The sequence below is a fragment of the Etheostoma spectabile genome, chromosome 12, assembly GCF_008692095.1.
Source record: "Etheostoma spectabile isolate EspeVRDwgs_2016 chromosome 12, UIUC_Espe_1.0, whole genome shotgun sequence".
Classification (NCBI taxonomy): domain Eukaryota; kingdom Metazoa; phylum Chordata; class Actinopteri; order Perciformes; family Percidae; genus Etheostoma; species Etheostoma spectabile.
The window spans coordinates 5,180,222-5,194,527 of NC_045744.1; the positions used below are offsets into that span (position 1 = coordinate 5,180,222).

At 40.9% G+C, this 14,306-nt stretch overlaps 1 protein-coding gene across 13 annotated transcripts in view; it reads right to left on the reverse strand.

Moving 5' to 3' along the window:
* The window catches only part of LOC116698784 (rho GTPase-activating protein 12), an 81,354-nt gene that overhangs the window by 2,805 nt on the left and 64,243 nt on the right, over positions 1 to 14,306 (reverse strand). For 7 of the 13 annotated variants that reach the window (XM_032530949.1, XM_032530948.1, XM_032530945.1 and 4 more), the window contains 10 exons: positions 11,209 to 11,283; positions 9,787 to 9,848; positions 8,325 to 8,406; positions 7,309 to 7,410; positions 6,339 to 6,437; positions 4,945 to 5,047; positions 4,333 to 4,452; positions 3,995 to 4,093; positions 3,038 to 3,115; positions 2,274 to 2,408 (listed from right to left, as the gene is read on the reverse strand). In XM_032530949.1, the coding sequence (XP_032386840.1) occupies positions 2,274 to 2,408; positions 3,038 to 3,115; positions 3,995 to 4,093; positions 4,333 to 4,452; positions 4,945 to 5,047; positions 6,339 to 6,437; positions 7,309 to 7,410; positions 8,325 to 8,406; positions 9,787 to 9,848; positions 11,209 to 11,283 (955 nt within the window). The remainder of the gene's footprint in view (positions 1 to 2,273; positions 2,409 to 3,037; positions 3,116 to 3,994; positions 4,094 to 4,332; positions 4,453 to 4,944; positions 5,048 to 6,338; positions 6,438 to 7,308; positions 7,411 to 8,324; positions 8,407 to 9,786; positions 9,849 to 11,208; positions 11,284 to 14,306) is intronic. The other 6 variants (XM_032530951.1, XM_032530950.1, XM_032530947.1 and 3 more) reach the window with 2 other exon arrangements.

Below are 14,306 nucleotides of genomic sequence, written 5' to 3' on the forward strand. Positions count from 1 at the left end.
GGAAGGAGGTTGTTGGCCAAGATCTTGCGATACACGGCCCCATCCATCTTCCCCTCAATACGGTGCAGTCGTCCTGTCCCCTTTGCAGAAAAGCATCCCCAAAGAAAGAAGTTTCCACCTCCAAGCTTCACGGTTGGGATGGTGTTCTTGGGGTTGTACTCATCCTTCTTCTTCTTCCAAAGAGTGGAGTTTAGACCAAAAAGCTTTATTTTTGTCTCATCAGACCACACAACCTTCTCCCATTCCTCCTCTGGATCATCCAGATGGTCATAGGCAAACTTTAGACGGGCCTGGACATGGACAGCTTGAGCAGGGGGACCTTGTGGGCGCTGCGGGATTTTAACCCATGACGGCGTTGTGTAACTAATTGATTTCTTTGAGACTGTGGTCCCAGCTCTCTTCAGGTCATTGATCAGGTCCTGCCGTGTAGTTCTGGGCTGATCCCTCACCTTCCTCATGATCATTGATGTCCCACAAGGTGAGATCTTGCATGGAGCCCCTGACCGAGAGAGATTGACCGTCATCTTCTTCCATTTTCTAATAATTGCGCGAACAGTTGTTGCCTTCTCACCAAGCCGCTTGCTTATTGTCCTGTAGCCCATCCCAGCCTTGTGAAGGTCTACAATTTGATCCCTGATGTCCTTACACAGCTCTCTGGTCTTGTCCATTGTGGAGAGATTGGAGTCTGTTTGAGTGTGTGGACAGGTGTCTTTTATACAGGTAACGAGTTCAAACAGGTGCAGTTAAAATAGCTAATGAGTGGAGAAAAGGAGGGCTTCTTAAAGAAAAACTGACAGGTCTGTTAGAGCCGGAATTCTTCAAATACTTGTGCCATGCAATAAAATGCAAATTAAGTATTTAAAAATCATACAATGTGATATTCTGGATTATTGTTTTAGATTCTGTAACTCACAGTTGAAGTGTTCATATGATAACAATTACAGACCTCTACATGCTTTGTAAGTACGAAAACCGGCAAAATCAGCAGTGTATCAAATACTTGTTCCCCCACTGTCCTAAGGAAAGCTCATTGTGGGACTGGTCTAGTGGCTGTAATTCTGCACCAAGGGTGAATTTTGGGAAAGAGACTTCAGATACAGTATTAGGGGACCACTAAGGTCTATATAAAGAGACTTCAGACAGTATTAGGGGACCACTAAGGTTATATAAAAGAGACTTCAGATACAGTATTAGGGACACTAAGGTCTATATAAAAGAGACTTCAGATCCATTATTAGGGGACCACTAGGTCATAAAAAAGACTTCAATCCAGTATTAGGGGACCACTAAGTCTATATAAAGAGACTTCAGATCCAGTATTAGGGGACCACTAAGGTATATATAAAAGAGACTTCAGATACAGTATTAGGGACCACTAGGTTTACTTGACTAGTTGTTCAAAAAAAAAATAATATATATATATATATATATATATATATATATATATATAATAATAATATATACATATATAACATATACATAACATATACATACACCACACATACACAACACACACACAACACCACCACAACACACACACACACACACAACACACACACACAACACACAACACAACACACACACACACACACACAACACACACACACACACACAAACTATATTACACATATCTATAATAATGTAGGAGTAGAAAGTCGGCACAAAAATAAATAATAAAGAAAAAATATCTGACGAATCTACTTGAGTACAGTGACAACGTATTTGTACTTTGTTACTTCCATCTCTGTTAATTACCGTCTACAACTGGTCCAGAACTCCAGCAAGATGTCGCACACCACTCCTAATTTTATTCTCGTTACATTATTACAGTCCCTCAGGTCTTCTAATCAGGGGCCTACTGGCCTACACTATTTTTAAATTATTATTTATTAAGTGGATTTGCGGGTCTTCAGTGGTCCATTAAAGTTTCCATGAGGTTTCCAAACAAAGTCATTTCATTTGAATTCCCAACTAGACAAAAAATATAATATAAAAGCTCAAATCAAATGCCTCACTATTGGACATCCCACTGCTTTCAGTATAAATTTTTCAAGTAAGCCCGACATCTGTAACAAAATCGCATAAGGCACTCCTAGGGAAATAATGCTTTTTGAGCTAAAGTCCATGACATGAATTCAGCAACATGGTGGTTTGGGGTTTTGCAGCAGTACATTCCCTGAAGTAAAGAGGCTTAGTAACAGACAGTGCACTCCCTTCAGCGTGTGAGTGAGTGCATGAAGAAATACAGTGGTACAGCTGTGTGGAACACGTACTGATGGCGCTGACAAAGTCATGGAAGAGAGCGTAGGTGAAGAGAGGCTCGGGCAGCTCTCTGAAGTACATCTTTAACGCTCCAGTGGTCACATGGATGTCCTCCCACTTATCGTCCATCAGGTTGACCTTCTCATCTGGACACACACACAAAAACCCTTCAGTCAGAAGGACTTACACACTTAAAAAGTCTAAGGGCTCCTGCACACTGCCTGCGTGGCGTGAGCGTGTCAGCTGCGTGGCATATCCGTTTTTATTTTTGGCTGCCATGTTGACAGGTTAGAGTGACAGTGCTGCTCACGTCTCCGACACAGCTCAACCTGCACCAAAAACGCGTGCATGCTAGCGTGTCGGAAGCATTTCCAGGCAGTATAGAACACAAAAAGATGTTTATATGTCATTTTGGCTCAAGTACATTTAATTAATCACATTTTCGGTTGAACTCCTTTTTAAGTTGTATTTCAATTGGATTCTGATAAAACCATAACATGGACTTTATTATCTCAGGAAAGGGAATTGAAATACAAAAATACATATTGAAATATGTGCAAACAAATGTACAAACAAAAAACATATTGACAAAATAAAGTACAGACAAGGCCAGCAGCAGCGCGTCAGACACGTTTCTGGTGTGCGGACATTGAAAACGCCACGCAGGCAGTGTGCAAGAGCTCTAATGTGACCAAAAAAACCCCTGCCAGAATGTACCCATTTCACATGATTCTCCAGGTTTTCTCTCATGCTGTGAAGAAGGGCAGTAACTTACCGTGGTTGACAGCAAAGCGGAGTTTTTGTATGATAGCCAGGTTCCCACTAACTCTGTACAACCCGTCTATACACAGACCTGCAGGGGATCATGGGAGGAAACCATTAATCAGCTCAGTAATTAGGCCTGTAACAAGCATTACATGATTGTCTTATTGCAATTTATTTTTACATAATCACCAGTTCTTTGTTTAACCGCAGTGAATTGCTAACATTTGCCTAGGTCCTAATGGGTATGACTGTTGACGGTAATTGACAATTGTTCATTTAAGAAGAAAAGACAATGTGTGACTGGTAGCTGGAGAGGTGCCAATTCACCTCCTGGGCACTGCTAAGGTGCTCTTGAGCAAGGCACTGAAACCCAAACTGCTCGGGGCTCCTTTCCATGGACATCTCTCCATTAGTGCATGTATGGGACCTGAGCATGTGTGTGAAATTTAGGCCTGTGTGTAATGTGTGTAATAACAACAGAGTGTAAAGTGTAGTTTCCCCTTGTGGGATTAATAAAGTATAATTAAAAAAATAAAGAAATAAAAACAATCAGTGTAAAAGGGTATGGTTTACGTCATAGTCTGTGTACCTGTGCTATTACATTATCTGGGTCACATGACAGTGATAGAACCAAAAGATATACCCTGGAACTTTAATTTGTCTGAAAAAGAAATACATAAATGAATATTTAATTCAATTTAACTGAAAGAGACCATTGTATTGTTATTTGCACTTATTTCGGAGATAATAAATTGCACAGCAACATTTGGGATTGTTACAGCTCTATCAGTAATGCAAATTAGTTTCTATGCTTTGTTTTTATTTGCCTGGCGCACCAGGAGAGAACAGTGACGGTGCACATGCTGTGTTATCATGAGGCAGTAAAGCCACCCTTCTTTATGACAGGAGCATTAAAAGATACCAGATCCCTTTCCTTCTAACTCAGGTCTGCTACATCTGAACCCACCAGTGTTCTCCACGTGGTCGATGCACATCTTGACAAAGGTGGGCACTGTGACGTTCTCCCTCTGACACAAACTGGACAGACTGCAGCCGAACACCTGGTCTGAAGACACGCAGAGACAAAACCGCAATCATAAAACAGTCCAAAGTCCTTGTTTACTTGCCGTATGAGGGTTTTATTGATTTCCCCCAAAGAATGAATCAACTTTTTGCACTTTGTTGCCTGTAACACCTTTTTAGAATTCCACATAATCCAAAGTAGAAAAGCCGGAACATTGAGCCTTTTTCCCCCACAGATCTGAGAAGAGCTTGTGCTACTGAGTCAAAGTGATGGTCCGGTACCTTTGATGTAGCCCTTGTCTCGGACGGCCTGCAGGGTGGGACGGCGGGTCAGGAACTTCTTCAGCTTGTGTTTGGTCTTCTTGTTTTCCGAGACGTCCATGCTGGTGGAGGTCCTCATGGCTGCGGAGGACAGATTTGACATGTTGTCCACCACTCGTCTCAACACACTGATTGCCATGATGCTTTGAGGAAATGAAACTGATAGGCAGTCGTTTTATAGAGCAAGTGGGACACGTGGACTATGACACTTTTATTTTTAAGTCATGTGTACCGGGTGTGCTCTGTTCAGTTTCTCACTTGTCCTGTAGGCCTGCACAATTAATCCCAATTTCTTTACAAATATTTTTGAATGAAAATTAGAATAAGGATACAAAAATGACAATTCCCTACAATGCTGTGAATTATATTGCAATCGCAATATCAGCCAAAATCATCACAATTAGATATTTCCGTCATATAGTGCAGCCCTACTATCATATTTGCTTTCTTCCAATTAAGTCAACTATCAAATCTCTGACTTTTTGATGATTTATTATCAGTTTTTTAACAACATTTTCTATACTTTTTAAATACAGCAAACATTTTTTCACAACCATTAAACGGCACACAGACCTCGACCTTTCTTTGAGTCTCGTTGATCTTTCTCCTTGTCGTGTTTCTCCACGCCGGGCGACTCCGGCAGGTCCTCTTCAATGGCCTCATCAGACTCCCAGGCCTGAGAGAGAGAGCGAGACACACACACACACACACACACACACACACACACACACACACACACACACACACACACACACACACACACACACACACACACACACACACACACACACACACACACACACACACACACACACACACACACACACACACACACACACACACACACACACACACACCATAGTATTACAAAGCTCTCTCTGCTGAACCTTTGGACTCTCAGGGCAGCCAACTACAAACTTGATCTGTTGATCACAAGTGAGAAATCAACTACTTATTTTTAGTTTAGTTTACTTTTAGTCCAAGTGAATTCGTAGAGTGTCTTTAAAAAAAACAACATGCATAACCATTAATTACACTTCAAACACCTTCAGTATATGTACTGTATTCATCACACTACGGTTTGTTTTCTCATGCTCGTCATCCAAAACTAATTTTGCTTGTCATTCTTTTTTGGAGTTAAAACTTTTTTTATTTTTTATTACAAAAAGCAGTGTGTAATAGCTCTATGATGAGATGTAGCTGTTGTGCTGGTTGCGGCCACCTATAATTAACCCCAACCGTGTATATTGATTGTGCAACTGCCAGAATACACGCTGAAAAAGGGCGTCTTCCCTTAAATTTCCTTGTTACCTATATTAAAAAGTCAAATTGCAGTGCTTTCCTAGTCTTTCCTTTTCTTTTATCTACATCAGTGGTTCTCTATCTTCTTCCCTCATTATAAACCCTGCTGAAATATTTTTCTATCCAAGTACCCCCTGACCAGCACGCACATTTTGGGCAGAACCCCCCCCCCCCCCAATACCTAGCTTAATAAAGAGGCACAATACATTTTGGATTTACCAAACAACAACACTAACTAAAACACTCAAATGCCACATTTTGAATGTTCAGAATCACTAAATTCATTCATTTTTTTTATAGAACGTACTTATTTTTAGGAATCATGCGGAACTAATATGTTTAAAATGTACAATTAAAATCTCCAATACCCCCTGCAGTACTCCAAAGTACCCCCATTTGAGAAACACTGATCTACATTAAGGACTCGGCATCCAGTCTTTAGTGCGTCTTTGTGTGTGTATGTATTTATATATGAGTATAATATATATGTATATATATATATGGCATGCCGTTTAGAAAATTATTACACAGATGTAAAGTCTGAATATATTGAATAAACATCTGAATATACTGAATGAAAGTATTGAATGAAAGTCTATATATACAGTATATGTATATATAAATAAAAGAGGTTTTGGGACAGGATGAAGGTGTAGGCTGCTCACATGGGTGCTGATGGTGTCCTGCAGCGCTCTGTACCAGTCGTTGACAAGGCCGTCGTTGTCTGACTGGATCAGCAGCTCTGTGCCCTGCCGAGTCTTCACCTGCAGCCAGGACAAAGACCCAAAGGAATCAATAGAAGAAGAACCCGAAGCATCTTTAATATGTACGTAGTGTTTTGGAATTTAAAGAGCCCCTATTTTACTAATTTTCAGCGTAATATGTGTACTCTTGGGCTCTCATAGAATAGGTTTACATGCTTTGCTTTAAAAAAAAAACTTTTCTCATATTGCCTATTGCAGTGCCTCCACGTGAAACAGTCTGTCTGAGATCTTGGCCTACTTTCTTGAAAAGTCCAGTGTGATTGGTCAGTTGGCCAACTCTGTCGTGATTTGTCAACTAAATTCAAACAAGCCACGGGGCGGGCTGTGCTCTGCCAGGCAGCACCTAGAAAAACTGGGCTGGCTTTCTTAATCAGTGATATCACAAATGGAGGAATTTCAAACAGGAACGTGGGCAAGGCGTTTAAGGCAGTGTGGAAAAGGTGCTGTCCGTGGGAGAGAAAGCTCCATTTGGAGTGAAATATGAGTTTGTACTTTATACATCTATCATGTACATAAAAAAACTATATAACACCAACAGAAAAAAAGAAAAAGCATAATAGGAGCTCTTTAACATTTTGGAAAGGTAGTCTTGCATTGCCAGACCTTCCTTGACAGCGCTGTGGAGGAAGGTCTGGCTAGTCCACACAACATTCCAGGATGGGAGAAAAACATGCTCTAATAAACGTGTTTATTGGAATGTCTTTAAACCAATCACAATCATCTTGGGCGGTGCTAAGCGCAACAGTGCTGCTGCAACATAGCCTCGGGAAGATGTTTTGGTGAAACATGTGTACGTTCGAAAATTTGTGTTTTCAATTTTCTTTGAAAAACACTTACACAGATCAAAAAACAAGCCAGATATGTCTCCCACCTCTACAACGTGCTTCTTGCTGGACTTGTCCTTGGAAGCCCATTCCACCGAGCCGCCGCGCAGATCCACGGTGAACTCTGGTTTGGACTGAGCGCCGCCGAACTGGACAGAGAGAGGAAACAGATCAAAGGAGGGCAGATTAACACACAGCATGGCCTGTTCATATACTGTAGGAGTGCAGTGTTCAACCAGGCAACAATCTGTGTGCAGATGAGAACAATTATGCTGCTTTGACAATGGAGGACATGGACAGACTAAGATTCAAAATTTGGATTCCCCTTTCAACTTTTTAACTTACACCTAAAATTTGGGCAACATCTTTCCAGTACAACTTTTTAGCTCTGTTTTAACAATCAGTGTGATATGATACTATTTGCTATCGGCCGCATGTATCGGAATCGTTAAGCAAAAATGATCGGACCATCTCTAATAATAACGCAGTAATATTGTCCCTAATTTTTGGCCCATTCCAGTGACTAATGACACGCAGAGGGGTGGGGGTCGTGACAGACAGGAGGGAGGTGTCATGCACAGGAGGCGGAGGAGGAGAAAGAAGCACACCAAGGAAGGAGGAAGCACATACAGAAGAGGCTCTGACCAGCCCAGAGCAGCCATAAGAGACAACAGGACGTTTCCTAGCAGACGGCCTCCAGTTACTCAACAGTGAGAGGAGAAATTCAGGGAAGGAGTCCCTGTGGTAGTATAGCTGCATGGAGAGATGGAAGGGGGATGGAGACAAGAAAGATGGGGTGGGGGGGGAAGCCAAGGGTATAGAGATGGAGGCACGGAAAGAGACAGAAAAGGTAATATCTAGAAAAAAAGAAATTCAACCCCAACGCCCATCCAGTGACACGACAAACCAATGTCAACTTTAGACACTGTATAGGCAAAGCAGAAAAAAAAAAAAAAAAAGGCACAGCTGTACATCTCATTGTGTGAATGAACCGTGACTATTTCGTCTAGGCAGGATCTTGCTGTGTTTGTATGGAAACGGTAAAAGGAGTTCTGTCACTAACCCAGCTGGTCCCGCCTCCTTGGCCTTTGGCAAATAGCAGCGTGGATCCTTGGAGCACTGTCCAGGAAGAAGTCCAGTTCTTCCTGAAAAAGAGTTCATAAAGAGTTCATAAACTCTGTAAGTACACAAAGTACCCCTCCCACTATTCAGCATAAAAAAAACAAAAAAAAAAACATGTGTATGTTCCTTAAATTTCCTATTGTAAAAAGCATCATGTTATTGGCACTGAAACTGAGGTGTACCCGATTTTCAAAAGCAGTAAGATAATTACTTCTATCGCTCCAGAAAATGTGAAAAAAAGAAGCTTTTATTCTTATAAAAACAGGAATCCACTCATCAAGACGAAGGAGATGATCGTTGACTTTAGGAGGAAAACATCCCATTTCTCACCGGTGAGCATCCAGGGATCGGACATTGAGGTAGTGGAGAGCTACAAATTCCTGGGTATTCACCTGAACAATAAACTGAACTGGACTGATAACACCCATGCTCTATACAAGAAGGGCCAGAGTCGCCTCCATCTGCTGAGGAGACTCAGGTCATTTGGAGTGTACAGGACTCTCCTCAGGACTTTCTATGACTCTGTGGTGGCCTCCGCCATCCTTTATGCTGTGGTCTGCTGGCGGGGGGGCAGCTCGGACCGGGACAGGGGCAGACTCAATAGATTGATCAGGAGAGCGAGCTAATGGACTGTCCTCTGGACCATGTAGAGAAAGTAGGGGAGAGGAGGATGTTAGCCAAGCTGACATCCATCATGGACAACACCTCCCACCCCCTACATGACACTGGGGGGTCCCTGAGCAGCTCCTTCAGCAGTAGACTGATACACCCACGGTGTAAGAAGGAGAGGTACCGCAGGTCCTTCATCCCGGCCGCTGTCAGACTCTACAACACCTGCACCTGATAATGTTGGAGTTTCTGTTCCTATTGTTCATTTATTCCACAGTCTCTGTATATCTTTATCTGTATTTATATTTTTCCATTACAAGTACTTACTTTTTCAATATTATTTATGGTCACAGGTGAATATAACTCATATTATGGTTACCTACTTCTTCTTTATTACTTTAATTACATATTCAATTTAATTTTAACGTCACTTACTTACACTGCAATATTGTTTTTGTACTATGGCAACCGCACTTTACTTTACAAAACCTTTATTTGATGCCACTTTACTTCAGTCTACCTTCTGCTTATTGTCTACCGTTTGCCTGTTTTTCTTGTGTGTTTACTTGTTTGTCGGTTTGTTTTCTGCTCTTATTGTTGAGATTGCTACTGTAACAAAGGAATTTCCCTGTTGTGGGATGAATAAAGTATTATCTAATCTAATCTAATCTAATCAATTTGCTCCATAGGGCTACTAGAGGTCGAAATCTTCACAGGAAACCTTTAAAACTTACCGCATATTATGAAACAGTAAAATGTCAACTCTGGTTCTCGTTTTTGTCCGTGCTACTCACCGTACTTTCTTGCCGTGCTCGGTGATCTTTGTCACATTCAGAACGCCGCACTTTTCAGACGGCTGGAGAGAAGGAAAAAAAAAACATTAGGACACACTCTAAAGAAGCAGCTTATACACATCAATCACTATGAGTGAGTTTATGATTGGAAAACACCACCACCACAACTCACTGCCATTTAGCATGAAGGGCAAAAGTTCGCACTCAAGTAAGGCAAGTAACTAAACACCAGAAGAGACATCAAATTTAAATAAATTAGAAAAACTTGATGGTACAAAAATAGACAGGCCAATTTTTGGGGCAACACAGACAACAAACCCAGTAATAAACCCAACAACTCATGCGAGTGCAGTCTAAGCAATTCCTCTGCAACACTGCCCATCAGCACAGCTCATTAACAGGGATTATACACAGGCTCAAGTTCAAATTGACTCTCTTCCTGTACCTTTAGTTCTGCTGTATAACACTTGAAACAAAAGGGAAAAAATACCACACTCTGCTCCAGCTTTAGCAGGTCCGGAGGGACTGAAATAGGCCTGCATGATTTGGGGAAAATTTCAAATCAATTCAATTTTGTTTGTAGTATCAATTCATAACAAGAGTTATCTCAAGGCACTTTACAGATAGAGTAGGTCTAGAACACACTCTATAATCTACAAATATGAATCATGATTTTTTAGCTTAGTAGTGATAATATTCTGCCATGATTTTTTTCTCATGAAGTGCAATGTTTATTGTACACATGAGCTATGGAAAAAAAAAACAATTGACAGTACCAAACCGATTTATTTTGGCACATTGTGCATCACCACAAGCCTGTAGACATAGAGGCTCCAATGAAGAGAAGGGAGAGAATCGCAGCGCCTATTTTATACAGTCTATGTTTAAAACTCACATAAGAAAGTAGTAGCGTTTGTGATCAAATTACATTTAAATTAAATCAAAAAAATAAATTAAAAATTAGATTTTTTTAAAATCCATAATATATATATATATATGTTTTAATTAAATCATAAACAGGATGAATCCAAATTGGGATTTTATAAGGATTAATTGAGCAGGCCTAAACCAAAACGTTTGTTTTCTGTAAATAAATGGTGATGCAATAGCAAGAGCAGAGTGCCGATTTTTTACGCAGAAATTTTGGTTGTGCGAATTGTTTCTTCAAAAGAGGTTACTGGTGTATAACACTTAAAATACACATCGTTACTGTAACAAATATCTGAATATGTGAGATGACACACACAAATCCTTTTCTTTGCATATTCCCAGATTTTTAATACCTGTGTACTAACCCTGCAATAAGCTGCAACATGTGTCACTGCCTGTTCTACAGTGAATGGTGACTGGCTACAATCAGAGAGCAAGCTAAACCTCTGCAGCAGGACAGAGCCTGGTGGTGGGTGAGGGGTGAGTACTAACAGAGGCGGGGGGCTTGGGCGACGAAGGGCAGGAGTCAGAGTCGGGGGAGGGGGGCTTGGGGCCCAGAGGAGTGTCCTAGTGAGGAGACAGGGATGAAAAAAACATACAGTCACATAGGCTGACAACAGATGGTTAATGAGAAGAAGGTGAGAGGTTTAGAAGACAGACAGCTGAGTTAGATCCTATAGTTCGGCAAAGTACGTCGAGTACCTACGGAAGCCCTGAGAGGCAAGTGCGGGGGGAAAAAAAATCTGGTATTTTAGTTTCTAAGTCTGCTCTAAATTTGTTTTTATCTTTTGGCAGGTGATTTTTGTTGTCGTCAGCAGAGATGGCAAAAGTACACACTTCCCGCACTCAAGTAGAAGTACAGATACTAGTAAAAGTAACAAAGTACTAGCTTGGAAATTTACCTAAAGTATAAAAGTAGCCTTGCTAATGACAACCATTTCTTATCCAAAGTACCTGGACCACACACGTTACTAGAGAGCATGCTGAGGAACGTCAGTGGACAAAATATGTGCCATTGGCTACATTTGAAATGGATGCCAATATGCCTAAAACATCCCACATATATGATTATTTTGACAGAGACTGGGACTCCAGGTTAATAAGATCCTGACTGAGCAGCAAGATATGAATTGAGTTGTGATTCTGTGAGAATTCACAGATCCAGTTCCTCTTTTTTAATCTTCACCTTAACATTTAAAGGAATCTACATGCATGTGGTCAAATATGGCTTCTGAAAAGAAAAATAGGAATTACTAAACATACATTTTTTAAGAAGTTCCCCATGCTTTAGAGATACAACTGACAACCACTGGATGGCAGCAGCGTATAAGAAAGGAACTGACAGGTAGGACATTTTTGAACATGGAGTGCTAACAATAATAAATGTAATATGTCAGACTCACAATGTTTTCTTCATTTTTCGATCATGTCGCCATCCATACTACTATTCTAACGTTATCGCCATCAAGCCGCGATTGATTTGCCGCGAATGTCGAGTCGTCTTGTATTGGTGCGAAAGTGCAAAGTTTATTCCCATCCAATTAGATTGAATTCCTATGATGACCCGAACATTTTTAAAGGTAACTCTACTGAAATTATTTGGGACTAAAGTAACGAGCCAATTTTGTAAACTGTAAGGAGTAGAAAGTACCGATGTCCGTGGTAAAAATGTACGGAGTAAAAACTCACAAAATTAAATAGATACAGTGGTGTGAAAAAGTGTTTGCCCCCTTCCTCATTTCCTGTTCCTTTGCATGTTTGTCACACTTAAGTGTTTCGGAACATCAAACCAATTTAAACAATAGTCAAGGACAACACAAGTAAACACAAAATGCAATTTGTAAATGAGGGTGTTTATTATAAAGGTGAAAACAAATACAAACCATCATGGCCCTGTGTGAAAAAGTGATTGCCCCCTAAACCTAATAACGGTTGGGCCACCCTTAGCACAACACTGCAACCAACGTTTGCGATAACGTGCAATGAGGCTTTACAGCGTCCTGGAGGAATTTTGGCCACTCATCTTTGCAGAATTGTCCTAATTCACTTACATTAGAGGTTTTCGAGCATGAACGCCTTTTTAAGTCATACCACAACATCTCAATAGATTCAGGTCAGGACTTTGCTAGGCCACTCCAAGTCTCATTTTTGTTTTTCTTCAGCCATTCGGTGGTGACTTGCTGGTGTGTTTAGGATCATTGTCCTGCTGCAGAACCCAATTCATTTCAGCTTATACACAAACAGATGGTCGACATTTTCCTTCAGGATCTCTTGTAGACAGCAGAATTTATAGTTCCTTTTACACGGCGTCTTCCAGGTCCTGAAGCAGCAAAACAGCCCCAGACCATCACACTACCACCACATATTTACTGTTGGTATAATGTTCTTTTTATGAAATCAGTGTTCCTTCTACGCAGATAACTTGGACACACACCTTCCAAGAGTTCCACTTTTGTCTCATCGGTCCACAAAATGTTTGCCCAAAAGTCTTGGGGATCATCAAGATGTGTTGTGGAAAATTGAGACGAGCTTTGATGTTCTTTTTCTCGCAGTGGTTTTCTCCTTGGAACTCTGCCATGCGGCCATTTTTGCCCAGTCTTTTCCTGATGGTGGAGGCATACGCTGACCTTAACTGAGGCAAGTGAGGCCTGCAGTTCTTTGGACGTTGTTGGTGGGTCTTTTGTGACCTCTTGGATGAGTCGTCGCTGCGCTCTTGGGGTATTTTGGGCGGCCGGCCACTCCTGGAAGGTTCACCACTGTTCCATGTCTCGCCATTTGTGGATAAGGGCTCTCACTGTGTGTCCGCTGGATTCCCAAAGCTTTGGAATGGCTTTATAACCCTTTCCAGACTGATGATCTCAATTACTTTCTTTCTCAATTGTTCCTGAATTTCTTTGGGTATCGCATGATGTGTAGCTTTTAAGGATCTTCTGTTGGACCTTACTGTGTCAAGCAGCTCCTATTAAGTGATGCCTTGATTGTGAACAGGTGTGGCAATATCGGCCTGGGTGTGCTAGAGAAATTGAACTCAGGTGTGGACAACCACAGTTATAGTATGTTTTAACAAGGGGGCAATCACTTTTTCACACAGGGCCATGATGGTTTAGATTTTTTTTCACCTTTAATAATAAACACCTTCATTTACAAATTGCATTTTGTGTTTACTTGTGTTGTCCTTGACTACTGTTTAAATTGGTTTGATGTTCCGAAACACTTAAGTGTGACAAACATGCAAAGGAACAGGAAATGAGGAAGGGGGCAAACACTTTTTCACACCACTGTATCTGAACAATTTACTTGAGTACAGTAACAAAGTATTTGTACTTTGTTACTTCCCATCTCTGGTCGTCAGGATCATTTCTTGTTGAAGTGCGCCACTCACTTGTGATCTAAATGGGACTAAAAGCATGTTTCCTTCCAGGCGAGTTTTAATTTATCCATGCACTCTAAATACAAGAGAACATATTTTCTGAGTTAAAATGGTGTGTAACATTACAGTTAGCTCTTTCGTTTGGCTAGAAATGGATTTTAAACGTCCTGCTGCATGAAAATTTTACTTTATGATTTTTTTTTAACATTAATATGAGTTC